Below are 24,488 nucleotides of genomic sequence, written 5' to 3' on the forward strand. Positions count from 1 at the left end.
ACAGAAAGGTCAGGCAGCATGCATTTGGACACATGGATCAATGTCCTTTATATCTACCCTGACTGCTTAACCCTGAAAATAAGAGGGGGCCCAAGGAATCAGAGCATATCTATGCATTTAAGGGAAGGGAATAGAAGAAAGTAGGAATATTTTTATAGCTCCTGTTGTGTTATTTCATTTAGTTTTTTTCAATCCTACCCCTTGCATGTACACTCCTGACTATGTGCAAAGGTGAACCTACTTCACTCTGGTTCAAACATGCTGAATGAATAAAGGAAAACAAATCATATTCCCTCATATGCCAAGAGGTGACTACCCTTGATGGAGTCAAGTTGAACTCCCTGGAACAGGCCTCCACCACTTTACCTGGGATTGCTAAGGAGGCACCCCCAAGACCCTAGGTTAGGAAATATTCCCCACATTGTCATAATCCTCCTGTGGACATCATTCTCTCAGTCCCCTTCCCAAGCAAGGGCCTTCTCCTACTTATGTGAGACCTGAAAAAAATGCCTGCTCTCCAACATACAAAATGAACATAGTAGAGTCAACATCAATAAATAAATCATTAAATGTCTACATAACATTATATCAACCTCTTCGACAAGGATTTTAAGTGCCCACACGATGTCACATTAAGTCGACTTCATTAATGTTTTGATTAAACAATCATAAAAATCTCATTACATATGAAAATAATTAGTAGCTTTGATTTTCTTAGTTTACAAGAATCCTTGGATATGCAAGATGATTGCCAAGAAATATAGCCAATCACGAATTAAATGAGTGACTCAACCAAATCATTCCAAAAGTAAGATGACTGAAATCCTTTCGAATATTTTTTTATTATGTTATGTTAGAATATTTTATAGCCAATTCTATTTAATGAGGGATATGGTTATATTCTGATATGTTCACCATGATGTGAGATGAAGGCCTTTAGGGCCTAATGAAAGCCTTTAAACAGTCCCGAAAAAATTAAAAATTCAGGCAAAGGTGAGCCCACCTATCCTGAGTTCAGTCACAGACTATCAAAATTCAGGCATGTCTTCATCACTCCCAGAAACCACTCCCCAGAGCTCCAGGACTTCGTAAGTTCCGGCCCCTGTGCTACCTTGTTTCTTGGGTTTGGGATCCTGGGATTCCATCTGCACCACAGCATATGCCTTTATCCTGCTTGTGTGTGATGTCCTGATCTGTCAGTGACTCATTTTCTTGCTCTTTCCCTCAGCACCCATGTTCCTCCTGTAGGTCCCTTGTGCCCGTAACACCTGCGTGGCCTACCCTCGGTTCCTGTGTAGCTCTCACCAGCAGAGAGTGGCCTGGCCCTCAGAACCCACCTATCTCACGGCTTCCTCCCTACTGTAAGCTTTAGAATAGCTTTAAAAAGCTGGGCACTTTGAGATCCTCACCGGCTTATTAGAAGATTCACCCCTTTCTCCCAGAAAATGACATTTATCACTGACCAGAGAAAGCACCACTGGCTTTTCACCAGGTTGGATGACAAATGGTCCATGTTGACCACAACTTATTAGCAACCTATACTGAGGGAATCCTTCTGGCATGCTTATTACAACAACTGAACCTAAGCGATCACCTGGCTTTTCATTTGTTTTTATAGGTTCTTCCAGTTTTCAGTCAGGGGACATGGGTGATTACATGCATGCACATCCATAATTTGCCTCATGCCTAACCACAGAAGGATTATTTGGCAAAGCAGCTAGCTCCTTGCTGAATCAACCAGACATCAGTCCTGGTTCTGCCCTGTAGGCCATTTAGCAAGGGTAAGACCCTCAGTGTCTCTGATCAGCTTCGCAATTAGCAAAGCCAGAGAGCAATTACTAGTTTCCTTCTTATCGTCACAGAATGGCAAAAGAGAAAAACGAAATCCTCTCTACCTGTGCTGTGTCCCTCAGGGAGAAGGGTCTCATTTACTATGGAAAGGTAGCTCTGGCCTCCTCCTGATATCCTGGGGACCTCGGCGGCAGAATCCCTCCTCCCCTGGGAGGTATAAGCCCTCTGGCCTCCACCCCACCTCACGCTGGTGATCAGACCAGACTGTGCAGCCTCCTTCAGATGTAGTGAAGGAACAGAGGATCCTGAAAAAGTATGGCTCACAGACCAGCTATAGTGAGGGCGGCCAAGTGCTACCACCTGCCTGCCCCGAGGTGGCCACAGTTAAGTAGCTGCGTAGCAGTGGTTGACTGGTGGGTCCCGGGTTATGCAAGCAATGAGAGGAGGTCAGGATGTGAGGGGCGGAATGGGCATGGGTCAACCATAGAGTGACGCAGACAAGGCCACTCGACAGCTCAACAGACTCTCAGGAACTTACTCTTATCAGATCAAACACAGACCACAGGAGCAGCAAACTCCTCGGTCACAGGGCACTGCTAGCCAGCCCCATCCTGTCTGCCCCTGGCCGGAAGTGGAGCTGGGGCCCCTCTGGCAGAAGCTGCAGCAGCAGGATGAGGTCTTGAAGCTCTGGGGTAGCTCTGCCTCAGTGTCCGGGGCACCCCTGCCCCATGAGGTGACATCAAGAGCGGAGGAGGCAGCATCAGTTACACAGAGTGACTGGAAGGGTTCTAAGCAGTGGTCTCTGGACCAACTTCACGAGGTCAATGAGCCCTGAAATTATAGGCAAAACCAGGGTGTTGTAGACACATAATATACTTCACCTGGAGAAGGAGTCCATGCTCTTCATCCAACTCTCGAAAGGATCTGTGACCACCACCGATCTCCCCCTCCGCCCCACCACCACCACAAAAGGTTAAGAACCAGTGTTCTAGGAAGGTCTTCCTTATAACTAACTGAGAGCAAGGCCCTGACAGGGCGGGACACAGCCGGGGGTGGGACACTGGGGCTGGCTGTAAAGAAGAGAAGAGCCATCGGGCGAGGTGGGAAGGTGGTGGCACCAAGCCCACCTTCCATCATTCCCTAGTTTTTTGCTTTTTGGGTTTTTTTAAAGATTTTATTTATTTATTTGAGAGAGAGAGAATGAGAGAGAACACATGAGAGGGGATAGGGTCAGAGGGCAAAGCAGACTCCCTGCCGAGCAGGGAGCCCAACGCGGGACTCAATCCAGGGACTCCAGGATCATGACCTGAGCCGAAGGCAGTCGCTTAACCAACTGAGCCACCCAGGCGCCCATCATCATTCCCTAGTTTGCCCCAAACCTAGTTCTGCTGCCATCAATGCCCTGGAGGACATCAAGTCAAGGAGTTTCATCTCTGTTGGCCTTTCTGAAGGAACTCAGTGTCCCAACACTAGCCTTCAAGAAGGAGCTATGGAAAGCACCCCTGCACAGGGACCACACATACACCGCGAGCCAGGTCGACGCTGGGGTGAAACGCTTTACTCTGGGAGGGACTACCCAGGGGTTAACACGAAATAAGCTGGAATGCTGAATCTGATGCCAGTTGCACTGCTAAATGTGTTTCTGGGAAAACCCCTGCTTTCTGGCACTGGGTCAGGAAGGAGTTAAAGGCGCTCCACTCCGTGTAACCTGACCCTGGGGCAGCTGTGGGCTTTGCAAAAACACCCACCCAGGCCTGCATCTCCCGAGAAGGGCCAAGAGGCAGGTCCATCCTTCCCTAAATGAGGCAGCCTCCAAAGCTGAGAATTCTAAAAACCCTCCTCTGAGCTGCATTTATAAATCATGATTCAGCAGGAGACGGTATTCACTCTTCCCCGAAGTCTCCCAAACCCTCTCCAACGGGAGAAGGTTTGGAATTTCACTAATAATGAGGTTCCCTGCTCCCCCTCTCTGATTCTGTTCCTCCAAGCCTCCTGGAGAAAGACCTCATGAGCCCACAGCAAGACCAGACAGGAGAAGGGAAGGCCCAGGCACTCTGGCCCGCCTGGCCCCAGAGGCAGCCACATCTCTCACCGCAAGGCCAGCACAAATTGCCCACAGCTGTGCTAGCAAAGCTTCGCTCTAAGCCCTGCCCCCTCCCCGCCGAGGTCATGATCTCCTCTCTCTAATCCGCTCAAACCCTGCCCTGCATCTTCTGCCTCGGTGCCCAGCTGCGTCTGCCAGCCACTGCCTGCAGCCCCTGCAGCTGCCTCCACCTCCGACCACCCGCCCCCCACCCAGCCAGGCGCAATGGGAGGCTGGACACAAGGGTTCCCAAAGCTCGCAAGGCCAAGGAGCCAGCGGTCCCTCAGATCAGGGTCCCCCCACCTTGTCTCAACCCCTGAGGGTGCGACAGCGTGAGCAAAGCAGCAGAGATCCCCAAGAGGCCTGAAGTGAGGGGTGCGTGAGGAGAGCAGGGCTTCCGGAACCTTCGTGCTGGCTGGGCGCCACCTGGCTCTTCTCACTGGACGAAGAGTTCCTCTTTCTGGCAAGGCTCTAAATCCCCGGCCCTTTTTTTTATCTCTGCTGCATCACAGGTCAGCACTGGAGCCTGCTCCAGGGAGGGGCCGCTATAAGAAGCTAAATTCAGCAGCTAAGTATGGGCATCATCAACCAGCCCACCGCCGCCGCCCGCCGCCCCCCGCCCCCGGGTCTCAGCTCCGAAGAAGGACTGCTCTTGCCCTGTCTGCACTAATTGGACCAGGGACGGCCTGTCAGCCCACCTGCCAGGCTCTCCAGCCATCATCTGGCTGCTAAATAGTTCCCCGGCACAACTGAGGGCCTTCCAGGGGCTCTCCTAGCCTTCCCTCCACAGGCATTCTGTCCAGGTGATAGATAATCCAGCACAGCCCCGACCCTTTCTGAGCCTCTCCTGTTGAACAATACCCCTTGGGAGAATCTTCTATAGTCACTGGGGATTTTACAGTTGTTTTGTATTCCTTTTTGCCTCAATGACGAGAAAAGGTCACACCCAACTCCTACCCCCACCACCTATGCCTCCTTGGCAGGAGCGGGGAGCATCACTGACTGACGTGTCCCAGGAGTAAGAGGCTTCAGGCTCACCCTCCAAGAACCTGTTAAACACACTCCACCCAGCACCGGTCAGCAGCAAAGCTTCCAAAGGGAGGGCAGGGGAGCACTTCACTGCCCATGCAACATATCCAAATGCTAATGCCCGAAGAATTTGACAGTTCTCGTTTAGATACTAAACCCACTTAGAGGACGCGAATCCCCACAGCTCCAGGCGAACATTACCTTCGAGATGTAGGTCAGCTGCAAAGATCCAACAGCTCCTGCCCCCATTGCCAGGTTCTGAAAGACATATGTTTTTCATTTTAAGAAGCATAATGCTATGTGAGGCAGTGGAAACAGCACTAAGAGATGGAAGACCAAGACTCTAGTCCTGGCTTTGCAACCTTGAGCAAGCCACTTACCCACATTCTTTAGCTCACTTTCCTCCGTGAAACGGTGATAACCTGCCATGGCTCTGTTGGCATGGACCTTATCCTTGGCCTTACTTACTAGGGAGGGGTGTGTTCTAGGACGGTGGTAAAAAGTGTGAGCTCCACCATTTGACAGTGAATAAGTTCCTTAAGCACTAAGCCTCCGTTTTCCTTTCTGTAAAAAATAGGGATAATAACCTACCTCACAAGGCACTCATAAGGATGAGCTAATACATTTAAGGCCACTTGGAATCATCCCGGGTACATAGAGGGCTCTCAACAAATATTAGCCATTATATTTCTTCTTTCCTGACAGCTCTGGCCTCCTTATTGGCTTGGTCCTGCTTTATGCTACTTCAAATTCTTTTTGTAATAAACAGGGTACTGATTCACACAATACAGAAATAAAAAAAATAGGGGCGCCTGGGTGGCTCAGTTGGTTGAGCGACTGCCTTCGGCTCAGGTCATGATCCTGGAGTCCCGGGATCGAGTCCCACATTGGGCTCCCTGCTCGGCAGGGAGTCTGCTTCTCCCTCTGACCCTCCTCCCTCTCGTGCTCTCTGTCTCTCATTCTCTCTGTCTCAAATAAATAAATAAAATCTTAAAAAAAAAAAAAAGAAATAAAAAAATAAAGCTGTTCAGTTTATTTCACAAGATTATTATGAGTACCAACTGGGATGATGTCTGTACGCCATAAAACACCAAGTCAATGTTCTATTAAAACAGCAAGAAACTCACAGGCACCTCATCGGGCAATATTCTTTGGCTTTCTAATTTCTCCACTGTCAGAAACACAGTGAAGACACAGGGATGATAGCATACCAAAGAAATGAACAAGATTAGAGACCTCAGCTGTGGAGTTTATTTTTAAGTTGGAAAATCCACTCCCCCACGGACCTTGAGGACGTGTCCACAGCTCCTGGTGCCCCTTAAGCTGTTGCATAAGCCTCCAAGAATAACTTTGAAGCTCCCAGTTACCTGGGCTTATCTCAAAGCAATAAGGGAGATAAATCTTGGATAATGAGAATTTAGTAAATTTCCTAAAGGGTTAGCAGTGAAATGACCTGTCATTCCAGGAGACTGCCCTTAAGAAGTATCTTAGTCGGTAGGGAAGAGCCCTTCTAGGCCCAATTATCTAAATTAACATACATCACTTGAAGTAAATGCAATATGTGAAATTTTCTATACACGAGAAAATAGATGGGGATGATACCACGATAAAAGGATTCTCAGAGACCTTAAATTGTAGAGTAAGAAATTCAGAAAGGATGTTGCCCCCTACCCCCCTTCTTTTTTTTAACAAAATGAGGCCATAAATCTAAATGCTGCCTTCGAGAAGCCAGACTAGCATTTCAGATACGGATGATCTGATTTACACATTTTTTTCGAATATACAGTGATTGCATTTTGTTGACTTTTAAGGAAATCTCTATCGGGTAAAGAGAGATAGGCCCTGTGCCCCTAAATCAGAGTCCACAAAGGAGCCACAGGCACCCCAAAAGGCCAATGAGCAACCAACACTGCCGCCAGGAAAACGCGAACTACTCTGGGCAGACAGCTCCGCACACAGTAAGGCTGCCTGCAAGGACAGCCACCAGCCTGTCGGACCGCTGAGCACCTGGCCCACTCCCAGCCCCATGTGGCACTGGAAGAAAGTGAGGGGATCGGTCCAAGGTCACATAATTGGTGGAAGAACCTGAACTATAAAGCTCAGGTCACCTGACTTCAACCCAATGCCCTAGAAGCAGCATGATAAAATCTTAAAAGTTTGAGCTGTTGGAATTCTAGCTGTGACATTATTGCCCTATGACTGTAGGCAAGTTTGTTTACCTATAAAGGGGGGGGGACAGTAAACCCTGTTTCACAGGCTTGTTGTGAGAATTACATGAAAATCCGTAAGGAGAGCCTAGCCCATGGTAGCTCCAGGCGAACATTACCTTCGAGATGTAGGTCCTCTCCCGGACCCACAACACTAATTACAAGATGCAGATGCCAAGTCTCAGGGTTTGGTCTTGCACAACTCACTCTCATCACCCCAAACCACAGCCCAAAGGCCTCCAGAGCCCTATCTGGAATTATGAGTGATGAAGTGGGATCTGGGGAACCATTCGGACACTAACCCACACGTAATGACAGATACGAGCCGATCAGATTTCAACTACTTCATCCCCTCCGCCCTCCAGGGCTGCTCCACCCTCAGTCCCCTGCCCGCCCCCCCGCTTCAGCTCTCCCGCTCCAGAAAGACACAGGAGCAGTTCTCCTGCCCGGTTACCTGGGGGCAGGGGCGCCTTCACCTCCCTCACCCACCGCCCACCACACAGTCTGCTCCTAGGCTCACATGTACCTCCCTCTCCACCATGAGAAGCCAGGAAAATATGACGAGTGTCTGTAAATGCCAGGAGGGTGGGGGAGAGGGGGAACGAATGATAGGAGAAAACAGCCCCAGGATCCCTGAGCCTTGATCCAGAGTGACGGCTCCATGTCCACTCCAGTTACTGGACCTGGGAGATTAATGGTGACAGCTCGCTGCCAGGGTGGCAGCCCCAGGCAGAACCTTCCTGGTCAAGGAAGAATGTACCAACATGTCTGAGCTGAGGACCTCAGCAGCCAGTTGTCAGGCCAGGAACGCCAAGAAACAGCACCTGGGGTGGGGCAGGGTGTCAAAGCTGCCTCTCCAGGACGCGGCCCGGTCTCTTCCAGGGAAGGAACAAGAGGATCTACCTTCACAAAGCTTCTCCAGCCTGCAGTCTGTTCCTGAGCTCCCCCCTCTCTGAATTCCTGTGCACCAATCCGTCTCCAGCTGTGGTGCACATCACACTCTACCGGGGAGCTTGTTTGAAAAGGCCCCGGCTCAGGCCTCACCCGAAAAAACACTGAATCAGAGTCAAATGGAATGCGGTCAGAACATGCACATTTTTTAAATGTTCCCAAGTGATCCCTACACAGGCCCAAGGCTGAGAACAACTGATCTACATGACAAAATCTAGCCCTCAATTCTATATTGCAGCATATTTTTCTGCGAGTTTAAGTCTCTTCTTACTAGATTTTAAGCACATGGAGGACATGAGTAGAATCTTATTACATTGCAGACTCCTCAATCTTTATTTACTCATTATTAGTTTTTAAAGATCTATTCATTGGTTTATTTATTTTGAGAGAGAGAGAGAATGCACAAGTGCACAAGCTGGGGGCAGGGCGGGGCGGGGGGTGGGGACCGAGGGAGAAGTAGAGAGAATCCCAAGCACACTCCCTGCTGAGCACAGAGGTCTATGCAGGGCTTGATCCCAGGACCCCGAGCTCATGACGGGAACAGAAACCAAGAGTCGGACGCTTAACCAACTGAGCCACACAGGTGCCCCTGGACTCCTCAATTTTTAAGCAAAAACACTACTTGCTTGGTGGTTAAGTTCCCGAACTAGTCCCTAAAAGCCTGCTACCCTCAGTACTGAAGACCTCCCATCCACCATTGGCGAACGACGTTTCTTTGGAAAGAACTTGTTCATGTTTTGAACTGGGCTGTCACTTGAGGTTGCAGTTTCCATGACCTCAGGCAGGGTTCCTGAGGGACAGGAATCGGATGGAGGGGGCATAAAAGGACCGAGCCCCAACAACAAGAGGGTCAAGGGAAGCATCTGAAATGAGAGCATCTGAGCGGATGGGGAGTGAAGACAGGCTGGTGGGAAGGCTGCTTATGGGAACCACCTGCAGGTATTTTTAAACAAACTAATACCCACGCCTCATTCCCAGGGTTTTAACTGATCTGGGGTAGGGCCCAGGCACCTGTATGTTTTCCAAGCACCGCAGTGATTCCACAGTGCTGCCCGTTTTGAGGACCACTGCTGCAGGCTGGTCCTGCTGACTCTGCACTAGAGATGCAGCAGCTGGTGAGAAAGCCACGCCCAGCGGCAGCCCACAGGGTGACCTTGGTTGCTGCACCAGCAATAAACAGGGAGGAAGGGAAGGGCAGGGCAGCGGGAAAGGGGATTCCAGTGCCACACATGGCTGGCAGCCACTGGACGTGAGGATGTCTGGAAGTCAGAAGCATTCTCAATTTTCCGAAACACTGTACGGCACAGGGCAGGCTCCCGTTAAATGACTGACAGTTTTTATGAAGACACTGCCAACACCTTGCTTTTTGCTCAAGCGTTCTTCTGCCACCAAGGGCCTCAAAGAAGCTCCCGCTCCCCATGAGTGGAAAGTGCGGGGTTTATTCTTTTCCATCACCAAGGAAGGACCTGAGAGGCCCACACAGAGATGTGACAAACCTCCCGTAGTAAGCCTTTTTTCCAGAAGCAACATTATCTCTTGTTTCGAAATAGAAAATTTTACCCTAGGAGTGTCTCCTACTCCCTTTCCCATCTTCTAACGAGAGTAACAAGGAGCACAGAAATGACTAACTAGAGAGTCATAAATTCACAGAGCAACACCACTAAAGGGTTCTGGTGATCCCTCATCATTTGCCGCATGAGTCCTCTAAGGCTCAAGGTGGGGAAATGACTTCCTCAGGGAGCTGAATAAAGATAGAGCTTGTAACTCCCACCATCAATCTAGTGCTTCAGCAAAGCACAGCTTGAGGAAGGAAAAAGGAAACTGACGTATATTTAGAGTTAATTTTGCACCAGGCCTGGCTGCTAGGTACTCCTGCACATTGTCACTTAATCCTAACAATCCCATTTTACAGATGAAGAAACTAAGGACTGAGCAGGTGAAGCAACTTGCCCAAGGTCACACACGCAGTGAGCAGTCAGGCCAGTATTCAAACCCAACCCTTCCTGATTCCCCAATCTTACATGCTTTCCCTCTACGCCATGCCACCTCCCGTGAGACAATCCAAATGTACAAGGACCTGCTCATTATCTAAGAGTTGATTATCAATGAAAGGTAAATACAAGAGCAGGACCAGCAGGGTTACACCAAAAGAGGCCCTCGACAGTTGCCCAAGCTGGGCAGGGCAGGAACTGGTCAAACTGGCTCTTGCATGCCAAACTCCGAACGACCAGGGATTTGGAGTGGAGAGGGGGAAAAAGATGCCTTCTTACCTTCTCTTCTCTCCCTCCAGGGTGCCTAGCAGAACACATCAGGCAGTCAAAACCAGCTTGCTGGTCAACGAGTGGGAGGAGGAGGAAGGGGATGTATACGGAAATCCCACAGCTAGGCCATGAGCCAACATGGCTGCCCATAGGCCGAAACCACAACTCCAACACGAGAAACCGAGGCCAGACACAGACTCTCAGAAAAGAAAGACTCGCCTAAGAAGAGCTGTATGATGAGAACAGAGGGAAGAACACAATTCCCTCTGCCCCACATTCTACAGCCCCCGCCCCAGAATGGGAGAGCAACAAAAGGAAAGTAACCAAGCTATTTCCAGGCATTAGGTGACCCAGACAGTGGCCTGACTTGCCGCTCTGGTATCAAACACATCTCCTCCCCTCCATTCTGTAGCTCCACTTCCTGATACTAACTTGAGGAAGGGTGAAATGCCCCTGACTACTCTCCTCATTCTCTAGTTCAAAATTTGCATTTAACCCTTGCCTTCCAGAAAAGTCAACTCTGCATCATGAACCGCTCTGCTGGTGCAATGCTTGCGTTCTGTTGTCTGGACGCCTCCTCTCTGTTGACCATCAACCTGCATCAGCATGGGCTTCAGCCAGGATAGATGTCATGAAGGCTAAGTCCCTTGGCCACCACATGCCCAACCCCTTTATTTCCCTCCCCCAGTCCTGGTGATAGTGACCTAAAGACATGGTCCAAGGCCTGGGCTCTAGATAATCCCCAGGACACGTTCAGGTTCCAAGACTCCAACCACTGGCCACTGAAATGGTTCTAAAACTTTAAAGTCAATAAGCCAAGCCCTTCACCCCTGTGCTCAAGGCAGCCTCCTCCACACGTGCCTCAAAACTCAGGAGTCATGGCCCTCCGTCCTGGAATCGGGTCCGTTCCCCACTGCCCCGTGTCTGTCAGTGGTTCCACCTTCTCTCCCGGTCAGCCCGGCACTAACCCTCCGACTGCTCTCCTTCACCCTCCCATCAGTCACCGAGCGTGACATTTTCTTCCTTCACATGGCCTCTCCGTCTATCCCCTTCTCTCTATTCCCTGCGCACCACCGCCGACGACAGTCCAGGGCGCCCAAGACAAATGCCTCGCTGTCAGCAAATGACATCTCGGTAATACTTTAGAGTTTATGCAAGCACTTCCACATACATTACTTTATTTAATCCTCACAGCAACTATGTCAGAGATAGAGATAATATCATTACCACTGTTTTACAGATGAGGACATGAGGCTCAGGAAAAAAAAAAAGGGGGGGTGTTTCCCTAATTCAGGTACACATCGAGTTGTCCTGCGCTCAAGGGATACAAACTAAGAAAATGGGCTTGGGAGCAAAATCTAATATGTAGCCCCCTCCCAAATACACAGTTGCCTGCTTTGCCTTGGAGACATTATTTGAATAGTAAAATGGCATTCTTTTGTATATAAATAGTTATACAAATACATAAAAGTATACATATACAATAGATATATCAAACACTGAAGGTTGAAATCTCAAAGCAAAACATTAACAACAATAAAACCGAAGGCAAATTTTAAGAAAACTTAGAACAGTTTCACCACAGTTACTTGGCTAAATTTCACAGCTTCCCTCTCCCTTGGTTAGACTTTACTACCAACTAGTGCTATGAACACGATTGTCCCAAAGTACCTCTTGGTTTTCACTTCCTTTTAATTTAGACAAAGTACCATCCTGTGATAAAGAAAATGAAGATTGTTTTAAAAAACACACAAGATTACTACAGTATTTTATGTTAATTCTCAATAAGTCATACATAATTTTAATTCTAAAAAAAAAAACACATTAACTGACTAATAATTTTCCCTTAGTGGAATTTGCATTTTGGTAAAAGTATAGACCTGTTGCTTGAAATCTTCTTTTTTTCCCAAAGGAATTCTGCATCCTGCCTCTCACAGACAGTATGGACAAAAGCCTGCCAGAAATTCTACTTGGCCCTTGAAATCATTTGACTACATGGAAATATACCATGTAGTCCAAAGTCATTAATATACCAATAACACAAAATCCATGACTGAAAAACACTTTGCTCCAGCAAAACAATTGCTGGAGGTCTGAAAAGTCTCATGATGCTTGTTTATGCAGAGAACATCTCTGGACAGACACGTAAGAAACTGGTAATGTGGGCTGCCTCTGGCTAGAGGACTATGTGGCTGGTGGACAGGACTGGGAGGGAGGAACTTGTCACTAGATCAGCAGTCCCACATTTTGAATTTTGTACCATATGCGTGTATTGGCTATTTTTTTTTTTAAGTTATCTTACTGGTTCTTGGCATTTTGACAGGGTGAAGCCTATGATGCAAAAATCTTTTAAATATTGATGGATTTCAGCCAAATTTTGCTCAAGGAGGCTTCTGACAAAAACCTCACAATTTTAAAAAATACCAATTTTCACATAGCCTTTAAGACAAAACTACTGTCCATTTATTTATATGTTCTATGTATTCCTACCACGCTTCTGTATTCTTTCTACTAAAATATCCAAATAGCCAAAATAGCCAAATATCCATCTTTTTAACACAGCTAAAGCTCCTTGCCCCTTTCAACGAAAGAACTGCTTTCAGATTTAAAAAAAAAAAAAAAAAAGCAAAGGGCTCTCATTGTGGCCCCAGAGTTACCAGGAGAGATACCATCTTTCTGAATGTTACAATGATCCATAATTCACATCATGGTCTTTGGAAAGTAAAAGCATCGGAGTATTTTTTAGCAATAGAGAGAAAATACACTTCACAGAGTAAATTTGATAAGAACAACCAGCTAGTGCAATAGTATGTTCATGCTTCTGTTTATCCTTTTTTCAGGGCTACATAATTTAGTCTTGCAATTACTTAGCCAAGTGGGCCTCACAGGCTGGAACATAAGCGTTGCTGTGCGATTAAAACATAGTCAGTCACCTGTAGGTCACTGTAATAAAGTACAGCAGCCTAATTAAGGTATTTTATCTCCTCTCTCATGATAGGGACCAACATTAAATTAAAATACAGCTGCTGGAGCCATAATATCATAGCAATGTTTTCACGAAAATCCAGCCAATGTTCATTTCTATTCAAGAACTATTTGTGTGCTTGATATTGTCAGCATATTGATTTTTATATGCATTAGCCGGATCAGTGGCCATAAGCAATAATATTGAAACTTTCCATTTATAGGGGTCCTTTTCAGCTAATGGGTTTCATCCCGTATTGGTCTGGTGTCACCACTGCCTATATCAAAAACCTGGATTTCATACTTTACCGCATCAACTCTAAATTCTATCAGACATTTCGGGCTGTACCTGGTCCATGCATGCTGACCCCTAATGCGTACCTGCTATCTGTCCCGTGAGCAGAGGGCAGCCTTCAGGCTCCTGGAGCTGTTCTGCTCACATTTGTAGAGCCGAAACCAGTGACTGTCCAGTGGGGCGTGCAAAAGCCCACCTCCCTTGGACAACTCTGAGGCCTAACTTACTCTGAGCCCCACTGCAGCCTCGGGCTGAGGCCTACCCTTTGCCAACTTCTGTTTGAGCTCAGACCCTTGTCTGGCTTCCTCTGCTTCCCTGTCCTGCTCCCCAGCTCTCTTGACAATTTCCAGAAGAACATTTCCTTAAGAAAAAACTTGGCCCATGGGCACCTGGGTGGCTCGGTCAGTTAAGCATCTGACTTCAGCTCAGGTCATGATCTCAGGGTCCCGGGATGGAGCCCTCCATCGGGCTCCCTGCTCAGTGGGCAGTCTGCTTCTCCCTCTCCCTCTCCTGGCCCTCCCCCCACTCATGCTCTCTCTGTCTCTCAAATAAGTAAATAAAATCTAAGAAAGAAAAGAAAAGAAAAGAAAGAGAGAGAGAGAGAGAGAGAGAGAGAGAGAGAGAAAGAAAGAAAGAAAGAAAGAAAGAAAGAAAGAAAGAAAGAAAGAAAGAAAGAAAGAAAAAATGAACTTGGCACAAATCCTTGCCTTGGTGCCTGATTCCTGGCCTTGGGATCTTCTTCTGGAGAACCTGACCTTAAATCCCCTCTGATCAGGAAGCTCACCTTCCTCCTTGGTGCTGCCTCAGAGGCTTCCAAACGACTGCTATTGCCCTCACCCAGAAATACCCTCCTCTTCCCCTGCCGCTCTGCCTGGGACAGGGAGCATAACAATCAAAGGAGATATTATAAGTGAAAATATACCTAAACTTTTACAATGCCCCACAAATGGAAATCACTTGTGGTAGTGATCCATGTCACCCATCCCTCCTTCTCTGGATCTCCATGAAGGGGGGCCCCTCTCTCCCTGCCACATTTCTCACCTACAGCGTAAGCTCCATGAAGGCACAGATTTGGTCTATCCACTGCTGGAACCTCAGCATCTATACCGGTGTATGGCACACAGGATGTATTTCTGCACTGAGCAAATACACGTTAAGCGATATTGCTAAACTCCAGGAGTTCACTCTTCTCAGCCCTTCAGGAATTGAGGGGCTAAAAGCCATGTTAAAAATCATCTAGAGTACCTACAGCCCGGAGAGGATAAATAACTTACCTAATGTACAAAATAACTTCGTGGCAGAGCCTTGATCTCTTATCTCCCAGACCTGAGAACTTTCCATCTTAGACTCCAGCTTGAGGCCCTACATCTTCCTTAGATGGGCAGCCGCAGAGGAAAATGGCAGCCCCTTCTCCTTCAGCCAAACTACTGGCATCTGGCCGTTCAACTCAACAATGCCCTATCTTGTTATAAAGGTGCACCGAGATTTTTAGCACCGCAGTTGTGGGTGCTGTTTTCAGCTCTCCAGCTAAACCTGAAGCTTCCTGGTGGCAAAGACTTCACTGAATTCACCTCCCACATGGTCCCCGGGACCAAGCACAGGGCTGAGCCCAGACATCGGGAGGAGGACGTGGACACAGGTGAAGAGCGCAGACACTGGAGTCACACACAGACCTGGCGCCAACTCCAGCGCTATACCTGTGTGACCTTGAACAAAGGTGCCAAACTTCCTGCACCTTGCGGAGTACTTCCAGAGTGATAATAGCCCCCGAGTCCCAGGATCACTGGAAGGACTCCATGAGACGATATACGTAAAGCATTCCACACTCAGGAAGGATAACCAGCAGTTAAGAGTAATAGTAGTGGCAGCGGGAGTGGTAGTAAAACCAGGCTCCAGAAACACCAACTACCAAGTAGCTTCGACAGGCAAAGATCGGAGACGTGGGTTGAGAGAACCTCCCACTTATGAATGCCTATTAACTAAGATACCATATCAGGCATCTCCTTTTCCCTATAAAAGTAAGATGGTGGGGCGCCTGGGTGGCTCAGTCGTTAAGCGTCTGCCTTCGGCTCAGGTCATGGTCCCAGGGTCCTGGGATCGAGCCCCGCGTCGGGCTCCCTGCTCGGCGGGAAGCCTGCTTCTCCCTCTCCCACTCCCCCTGCTTGTGTTCCCTCTCTCGCTGTGTGTCTCTCTGTCAAATAAATAAATAAAATCTTAATAAATAAATAAATAAATAAATAAAGGCAGGGGAACCAGAGCCGGACAGTGTCAGAGATTGCCAGCGCCGGGATCCCAGCTCTGTCACTTTCTCATTGTGTAACTGTGGGCAAATTCTTCCCTGCCTTACCCACGTCACCTTTAGAATGAGGACAATAATACCTACCAATCAGACTTGTCAGAATGAAATGAAAACCCATTGAAGTCTTTAGAACAGTGCTTGCCACATACTCGTAAGTGTTTGCTGATACTATTTTACAACTTATAAAAATAGCCACTCTCAAATCTAGGATGGCTATTTGGCCACTAACACGACGAAGAGCTAAGCTAACGACAGGCGGAGTGAAACGTTCAGAACTATTTCCCTGCCACAGCAAGACTGTTTTTTCGCCACAGGCCAAGCCAGCTGAAATCTCTGCTTCCGGGGAAAATGTCAAGACTCTCCTGCAGTGGCCACGAGTTCCATTTGATAACTCAAACTCAAAGAAGACTCTAGCTCCAAGAGCCTCCTGAGAGCTGAGTCAGCAGGGAAGTGCAGGAGGCCCCCTAGGCAGGGTAGGACCTGCTGCAGAGGCTGACCCCAGAGTTCCCAGGGAGGCAGCCCATGGTGGAGCATTCGAGGTCAGTGCACGTTCTAGAACCAAAGAACAGTCAAATCAGTGGGCAGGACAGAGCAAGGGAAATCCCGACAACTGGCAACATTTGAAATCTGAGGTGGTGACAATGTGGCCCTGGGTGATCTGTCACTGACAGCAAGATTCTCAGCCTGTGGTCCAGGATGTGAAGGAGGGACCAGCTCTCAGAGGAGGTGGCTGCTGACAGTTAGTCAGGATTCCCTAGGCAAGTGCATTTGGATTAAGAACAGTCCTAGCAGGAAGCATTGCAGTAAGCACATATGTCAAGACAAAAATACTTTCGAATTACCCTAGCTAATATGACAGATGAGTGGGAGAAAGTACACAAAGGGAGAAAAAGGGAAAGGGAATGATAAAACCCAGAGACCATGAGTCACTCGGGGCTCACCCCTGGCATGCCAGAAGCCGAGTCTACAGCAACAAAGACTTGATCCCAAGCTCCTTCAACAGTGCTACTTCCCTTCACAGTGGATCTGTTGACCCAGCTGTGGGCACCTGTACAGAGCAAAGGCACGGAAAATGATAGAGTAGGGCCAGAAGGCAAACCCAAGACCAAAACATTATCAGAGGCAAGCATTCCAGGCTAAGTCAAGGACATAAGTGTCCATATGTAGGCTTCATCCTGCAAGCCCAGCACTTCAGATGAAAGTAATCAACAGAAGGGTTATCAGGGATGTGGGGTGACACATGGGGCACGATTCTACTTAGGGTTAAGTCTTTCCTGGAGAAGGTGACTAGGTGGCAGCTAACCTGAGTATATTTTCTTTATCTATAGCGTTTCCTCTCAGCCATCAAATCCAGAGGACAAATGCCAAAGGCCTCTAGAGGATTAGTCCCTGGATAATGACCTACAGACTCACAGTGATCTTTTTCCACTGCACATCTTAAAGCACAAATCCATCCTCTAACACCCAGACTTCCCTCTTCCCAAGTCTCTCGACCAGAGCTAGATCTCAGCCCCCACCCCTCCTAGCCACAACATGGCTATGAGCCGTGAACTTGACATTCAGGGGCCATGCCAATCTTTGGGGCCTCGGTCCACCAAACTGCTCCAGGGTAGTGGGAAGGAAAGAGCCAGCAGCACTCACAGCACCAGAAAAAAGACTTGAGACTTTTTCCCATACCAGTGACGACTCCAGGGATTCCCAGGCTGAGCAACAGAAAGTAGGGGGTCTGACTGCCACAAAATGCTAGGCAAGTCACCTAATTCTGGCTGTGTCCTTGATGAAGTCAATTCCAATGTCTGAGACTCAGTTTCTCATCTGTAGCATGAAGAAGCAAAACTAGGTGACCACCAAAGTCACCTCCAAACCAGGATTCTGTGATCTATGACTCCCTGATGAACAAGACCGAAGTAGTCCAACATCTGTCCAGCTCAAGGAACCAGGCCACATTCTCTGCCAGAGAGGGGCCCCAGACTGGAAGAACAGGAGTGGTCACGAGGCCACAGCCATAACAAGGTTGGTGACAGACAGCAAGCCATGCCCTGGAGCCCGGAACCAGCCGGGCCAGCCTCTCCTGGACTTCTGCGAGTGTTCAATTCCTGAGTGCAAGAAAAGATACCAGACCCCCAGGGGCAGGAGAGATGAGCTTCCTTTTCCTCAAGCTAACATCTGGGATGGTTCCCTGTGTGTGTGTATGTGTTTGATAGGGGTTTTCCCCCTCCTCACTGAGTACCAGTTTGATGCTGCCCACAGGAGCTGAAGCCCTTGAGGCTAATCCCACTGGCATTCCTCCCAGGCCAGCCACCACACCCCCCCGCCCCGCCACCTTCCCATGCAGCCTCTCACCTGGGGGTTGTCCATGTACCAGAGAAGGCAGTTGGCCTGGGTGTCCAGAATAAAGTACCTCCGCAGAAACTTGCCGCTGTTCTCATTCTCCTCGATGTCCAGAAACCCACAGATTCGGTTCTGTCGATCCACATAAGGCATTCCTGGGCTCTGCTCACATCACCCTGCACGGCAGGAGGAAGGCAGGTGATGAGGAGGAAGGTGACTTTCATCCTGCCTCAGGACCTGTAAGAACTTCACTCTGGCTTGACTCACCTCTGTGAGAAGCTAGGCTCTCTCTCTCATCGGCCCTTCTTCCCCAGAGCACCAACTGTTCCACCCCAACCAGACCCTGGAAACCTCTCTCAATTCTGTTTCATACACAGCCAGCAAAATGCATGAGCAGGTACTCAACTAAGTTTCCTGCGGTGCTACTGTGTGCCGAGAAGAGCCTCGGGTAACTTTACATATAAAGAGGAAATAAGCCTAGATCAGGGGCCTGGGTTCTAATTCCAGTTTCAGCCTCTTAATAAGTGTGACTGTAAGCTATTTCATCTTCCTGCACTTCAGTTTCTGCACCTGTAAAACAGGGATAATAGTGGTGCCTACACCTCCTAAGATTTTGGTGAGAATAAAGTGCCTGGCACACATTAAACATTTCATAAACACTAGGTATTATTATTGCCCTTCACAAAAGCCTTGTAAAGTAAGCCATAACCCAATTTTATACAAAAAGAAACTCAGAAAATATTTAAGCTTCAACTCAAATGCTCGTATAAAACTTTGCCAGGAATTCAGTCATCAAGAGCAAACCCTCCAGCTCCATGAAGGAATTAAATCTCAGGGCCACATCCCTCAGCCCTAGCTTCACTTACTTCACTCTGCTGTTACCCAAAGGCCACTTATGACTGGAAGAACGAGGAATCAGAAGAAGGCCCCAACCAATGAACACCTTCACTGACTCCAAAAGGGTCTCTGATGATGAGAGACAAGCTTCACCTTCAAGCCAGCCTCCTTTCTCCACGTGATTTCCTTCTGACTCTCTGAAGAGCCACACGAAGGGCGGGGGCTCTATTCTCCTCCCCAAGGAGGATGAGCACCTTCCAGTAAGCAGTTACACCCAACCTGGATCACAGCACAGTGCACAGGTAGAACAAGGGCCCACAAGGGTCAGAAAACACCACATGACATTCTGACTTTCAAGGACAGACAACACCCACCACTGGGCCCCGCTTGGCTTCAACAAGCGAAACTCACTGTGACCCAAGCCCACCAAGGCCCTAAGCAAAGTGGGGAGCCGGCTGGCTTGAGGCCATGCGTGCACCACCACGCTGGGTCAGCAAGTAAGCTACCAAGATGCCACACCCAGAGTCGTCCAGGCCCAGGGCAGGCCAGTCCCACATTCCCACAAGATTAGGCTCACTTGAAGGGTGGCAACTGGTGGCATGGTCTTTCTCTCCCACCCCCATAGGTGGCCTGCACGGTGGAGAGGCAGACCCAAGAAAAAGTGCCCCCCGCCAACACTCATGTGAGTGCGTGTAAGCCTGCGCGCGCGCGCGCGCGCGCGCACACACACACACACACACACACAAAGATACCAGGGAACAAGAAATCCTTGATTGCAGGTTAAGATCAGGCCAGATTCCTGATGCGGACAGATGACAGTCAGAAGGGACATGGGTCAGGGGCCCACGGCTACTTGCTGGGTAATGGTGGGGGACAAAAGAATATAGCAGGCAGAGAAATGGGACAAAGGTGAAAAAGCAGCTAAAAGGAAGGAAAGAAGTAAAAGAAAAGGCGAGAACAGGATAAAACCTGGGAAGATGGTGGAGAAGGAAGTAGCAATATGGAGGAAGTGGAGGACCACGGTGCCAAGGAGCATCTTGGCTGTCACAGGTTGCACAGCCGGACCCCTGCTCTCCCGGTGCTTTCCCAGCGAACCTTCCATCCCAGCTGCGGTTCCATAGCCGGGCAAGCGTGAGGTCGGGAAAGGGGAAGGGTGGGCTGGAGCCAAGAGTCAGGAACAAGCACCAGGGGAGGAATTTCAAGTCTTCTAGCAGACACTGGGTCAAAGACGGGAAGGCAGGAGGCCTGGCTTTGGCTGGGAAGGAGCATACCCCTGAGAAAGGATGCAGCTTCCCCCCAGAGAATCGGGGGAAATCGGAGTCCCATGCAGAAAGGCTGGGATGTCCAATGCATCCCATGCACAGTCCCATGCACAGCCGCCCAGTCGGGAGGAGGGAGCTCACCCAATCCCCAAGAAAACCAGGCAAATTCCCTTGATGCCAGCCCAGCCACAGAGACCGAATTTCCAGAAGTTTCAGGACTGCTGCCACTCCTGGGACATCTCTAAGAGAAAGCATATAAACTGCAGGGGGGGTAACCAAGCTGACGGTCTTTAGACCCAGCTGGTAAGCATGGCATCCAGCTTACTGCTGGCTTTCAAATGTTCCCTTTTCAGCCTACAGGATTAATCAGTGCCAGCCTTTTTGTCAGGTCACAGGCTAGAGAAGGCACTGTCTACAATCCTCCAACAGGCTGCCTTTGTGGAGGGGGCTTCCCATCTCCAAGGGAAAAAGGAAGGAGAACAAAAAGAATTCTGGTTACTTCTCCTGACTGTGGTTCTATCGCCAGAAAAAAAAGCTGCTCGGATGTCCTGGGAAGCAGCTGAGTCACGGAGCTCATCAAGAATGTGGGAGGCAGGGGAGAAGGATGGGCTGCAGGAGAACCAAGCATCACAGGGAAATGCTGTTATGCCTAGCCGGCCCACACAGAAGCAACATACTCAAAAGATGGTGCACCAAACACAAACCTGACGTCCTAACCCCCAATCCTCTGTCAGTTCATTCTGACCCCACTTTTCATCCCTTGTCAGAACAGAGGCTAAGGTTTGGTACAGGGAGCCTGCTTCTCCCGATCCCCCAACTCCCTCTCTCTGCTCTTCAACCTGCCGCCACCATCTTCCAAGGCCCCTGGCTCTCCTCTTTTTCCCAGAAAGGCCCCCCTAATCCACTGATCTCTGCCACCCCATGCCCAGCCCCAACAACTGGGCAGTGAGGGGAGAAAGGGAAGTGCTAGTGAGTCATAAGGGAAGAGAAACACCTTGATGCACACATACATACTGTCACCCCAAATTCCCCTACTAAGACCCAGGCAAAGCTTTGTACCATTCTTTCTACATCCCTCCAATTACATAGTTTTAGCCTGTTTTCTGACTCTTTAAAATCACTTGTTATCTTAAATTTCATTTTAATCCAAGTTTCCCACGGTAAAACTATTGAGTGGAGGGTGACATAGGTGCCCAGGACTTGCCCCCAACCCATGTCCTAAGCCCCATATCCTGCCAATGACTCTCTCCCCATCTCCTAGGACAACATGGCGAGTGTTCTCACTGGGGTGCATCAGATACCCCTCTCCCAGGTGAGCCCCTTCACCTCTGCTCTAAGAGCATAATGAAACCTCCTAGCAAGTAGCTGCAGAGTCTTCACAACACATTGGTGACAAAGAACACAGAAGATTTGTGCAGGAAAGGACCTGGGTCCACCCAACTCAGTACCCACTTTCCCAAGTTTGCGAGACCTCCCTAGAATTTTCCATTTTTTGTGCAGAAATCACAGTGTAAGAATGCTGGAATTTTTTAAAAATTCACTCTAGCCAATCGTTCTCATTTTTGCATGCTTTTTCATGCCCCTCTCCGCTTAATTGGCCTTTTTAAATTTTTAAATTATATCATCAACATGTTCATGTTGCTACAGTCTTTATAATCATTGCTTTTAATGGTTGCATAACATTACTGAACTGCATTTACTATAATTTACTTAACCATTTCTCTATTAGACAGATTATATTCAACTTTTCACTATTATAAATAATGTTATGAAAATTCTTATTTTCATGCTTTGTTTCTTCTTTCACATGGAAACAGCATACACAAATTCCAAGCAGTAATATGACTAGATCATAGGTAATGATCTTTTATAATTCTTGAGACCTATTACAAAACTGCTTGCTAAAAGCATTGTCTGTTTACTTTGCAGTCAGCAATATATTGTTACCATCTCCATAATCTTGTATACATTGAATGTTCTCATTTCCAACTGTTGCTAATTTTAAATATATAATGATGCCTAATGAGGCTGAACATTTTTTCACGTTTGCTTCCTGCTTCATCTTCCTTCCTGGATCTTGTAAAATGCAATTCAAATTACGTGCACATACAGTAATGCATTCGTTCTCTCTCTCTCTCTCTCTCTCTCTCACACACACACACACACACACGCTCATCAAACCAAACCAAAACATGGCTTCACATAATCTAAATAACTGAAGAATGTATTTTAATGAAGAGTAAAATAGAAAAGAGCAAAGTTTTTTTTTTTAAGATTTTATTTATTTACTTGACAGAGAGAGACACAGCGAGAGAGGGAACACAAGCAGGGGGAGGGGGAGAGGGAGAAGCAGGCCTCCCACGGAGCAGGGAGCCCGATGTGGGGCTCGATCCCAGGACCCCGGGATCATGACCCAAGCCAAAGGCAGACACCCAATGATGAGCCATCCAGGTGCCCCAGTAAAGAGGAAAGCTTTATATGAGTCAAATTTCTTCAGTGTATAGGTTCCTAAGTATGTACTGCGCTTGAAAATATGTTAAATATTTAATTTATGGTAAAAAGGGAGACTTTGAGCAAAAAGTGAGTTTGCACTGAGTTACCGACTGATCAGCAGCAGAAAATGGGTTAAATGTCAATTAAATGAAGATTCCCAGCCAACATTTGCCAGTTGACCAGATGAGGCTCATGAGAAGAGTTAAGGGCTTCCCACCTTAGAACGAGGTGAAAGGCACTGGGAGACATCTGTCCAAAATACCTACTTGACTACCATTTCAGTGTCTTAGGTTCCATTATTGGAGAAGATTTAAGCCAAGAAAAAAAATAATAAAACTGTCCCGTAGGAACTGAGGCAATTGACAACTTCATCAGGCTGATTAATACAAAAGAGACAGCTGGGGACCAAAACCCGGAGGAAAAAAGAACATGCACCAATGGGAGACAGAGGCACTAGAGGGTCAAGAACATAAAGAGAAGATTGTTGCTTGAAACAAATATCTACTTGAAAAGATGTCTTAGGATTCTTATACACCCAGGACAGGAGCATGAACCTTTGTGGAAAGCAATCTGGCAATAGGTAACAAGAGAGCTAAAAATGTTCATACCCTTTGACCCAGTAATTCTACTTCTAGGATTCCATCCAAGTAAATAAACTAAAATGCAAATAAAGATTAAAATTTTTAAAAAGGCAACTCCATTAGAATTCATAATAACAAGTTGGAAATGTCCTGAATGTCCCAATGATTAGGGGATAATTAAATAAATTACGGGACATTTACATAAGGAAATATTACACAATCATTAAAAAACTATGTTTTCGGGGCGCCTGGGTGGCTCAGTCGTTAAGCGTCTGCCTTCAGCTCAGGTCATGATCCCGGAGTCCTGGGATCGAGCCCCGCGTCGGGCTCCCTGCTCTGCGGGAAGCCTGCCTCTCCCTCTCCCGCTCCCCCTGCTTGTGTTCCCTCTCTCACTGTGTCTCTCTCTGTCAAAAAATAAATAAAAAATCTTTAAAAAATAAAATAAAATAAAAAACTATGTTTTCAGAGAATTTTAAATGAATTAGGGAGAAACTCATCATAAGTTTTTTAAAGATACAATATGACTTACAATATGATCTCAATCCCCTAAATATTATTTTTGTATTTCTATATTTGGATAGAAAAAGACTGACATATAGACACCAAAATATTGACTATGGGTTATGGGTGAATTTTATTTACTTCTGTATATTTTCCAAATTTTCCAAATGTTCTACAGGGAATGTGTGTTCTTTTATTCAGCAGGTGGGGAAAGCTATTTAACTGCACACACACCCTGACCCCAGTGTATAAATTTTGAAGCTGAGAATAAATTTGTCAAGTCTCCAGAGTCCACAAACAAGCAAAACCTTGCCTCAATTATAGCTCTCCTGGGACTATTTGGTGTTTCAGAGTCTTTTTTTTTTTTTTTAAATAAGCTCTACGTCCAACATGGGGCTTGAACTCACGACCCCGACATCAAGAGTTGCATGCTCCACTGACCTAGCCAGCCAGGTGCCCCAAAGTCTTAAACCTAAAAAGACACCATCCCACCCATCACAAATGCCCAAGAGCCAGGTACCTACCCAGAGGGCTTTGGCACTCTCCAATCTGGTTGAGTTGGGGTTTCTTATTTCTTATTGCAACATCCTCTTAGACAGGCTC

The 24,488-nt window shown here is 47.7% G+C and overlaps 1 protein-coding gene across 4 annotated transcripts in view; it reads right to left on the reverse strand.

The window, feature by feature from the left end:
* The window catches only part of PLEKHA2 (pleckstrin homology domain containing A2), a 59,730-nt gene that overhangs the window by 29,005 nt on the left and 6,237 nt on the right, over window positions 1–24,488 (reverse strand). For all 4 annotated transcript variants that reach the window (XM_064585519.1, XM_045879878.3, XM_045879879.3 and 1 more), the window contains 2 exons: window positions 18,224–18,387; window positions 5,105–5,161 (listed from right to left, as the gene is read on the reverse strand). In XM_064585519.1, coding sequence (XP_064441589.1) covers window positions 5,105–5,161; window positions 18,224–18,364 — 198 coding nt within the window. In that variant the 5' untranslated portion in view covers window positions 18,365–18,387. The remainder of the gene's footprint in view (window positions 1–5,104; window positions 5,162–18,223; window positions 18,388–24,488) is intronic.

This window comes from Mirounga angustirostris, unplaced genomic scaffold, assembly GCF_029215605.1.
Source record: "Mirounga angustirostris isolate CCGP_5_RB_7025 unplaced genomic scaffold, mMirAng1.0.hap1 SCAF_2, whole genome shotgun sequence".
In the NCBI taxonomy this organism is placed as follows: domain Eukaryota; kingdom Metazoa; phylum Chordata; class Mammalia; order Carnivora; family Phocidae; genus Mirounga; species Mirounga angustirostris.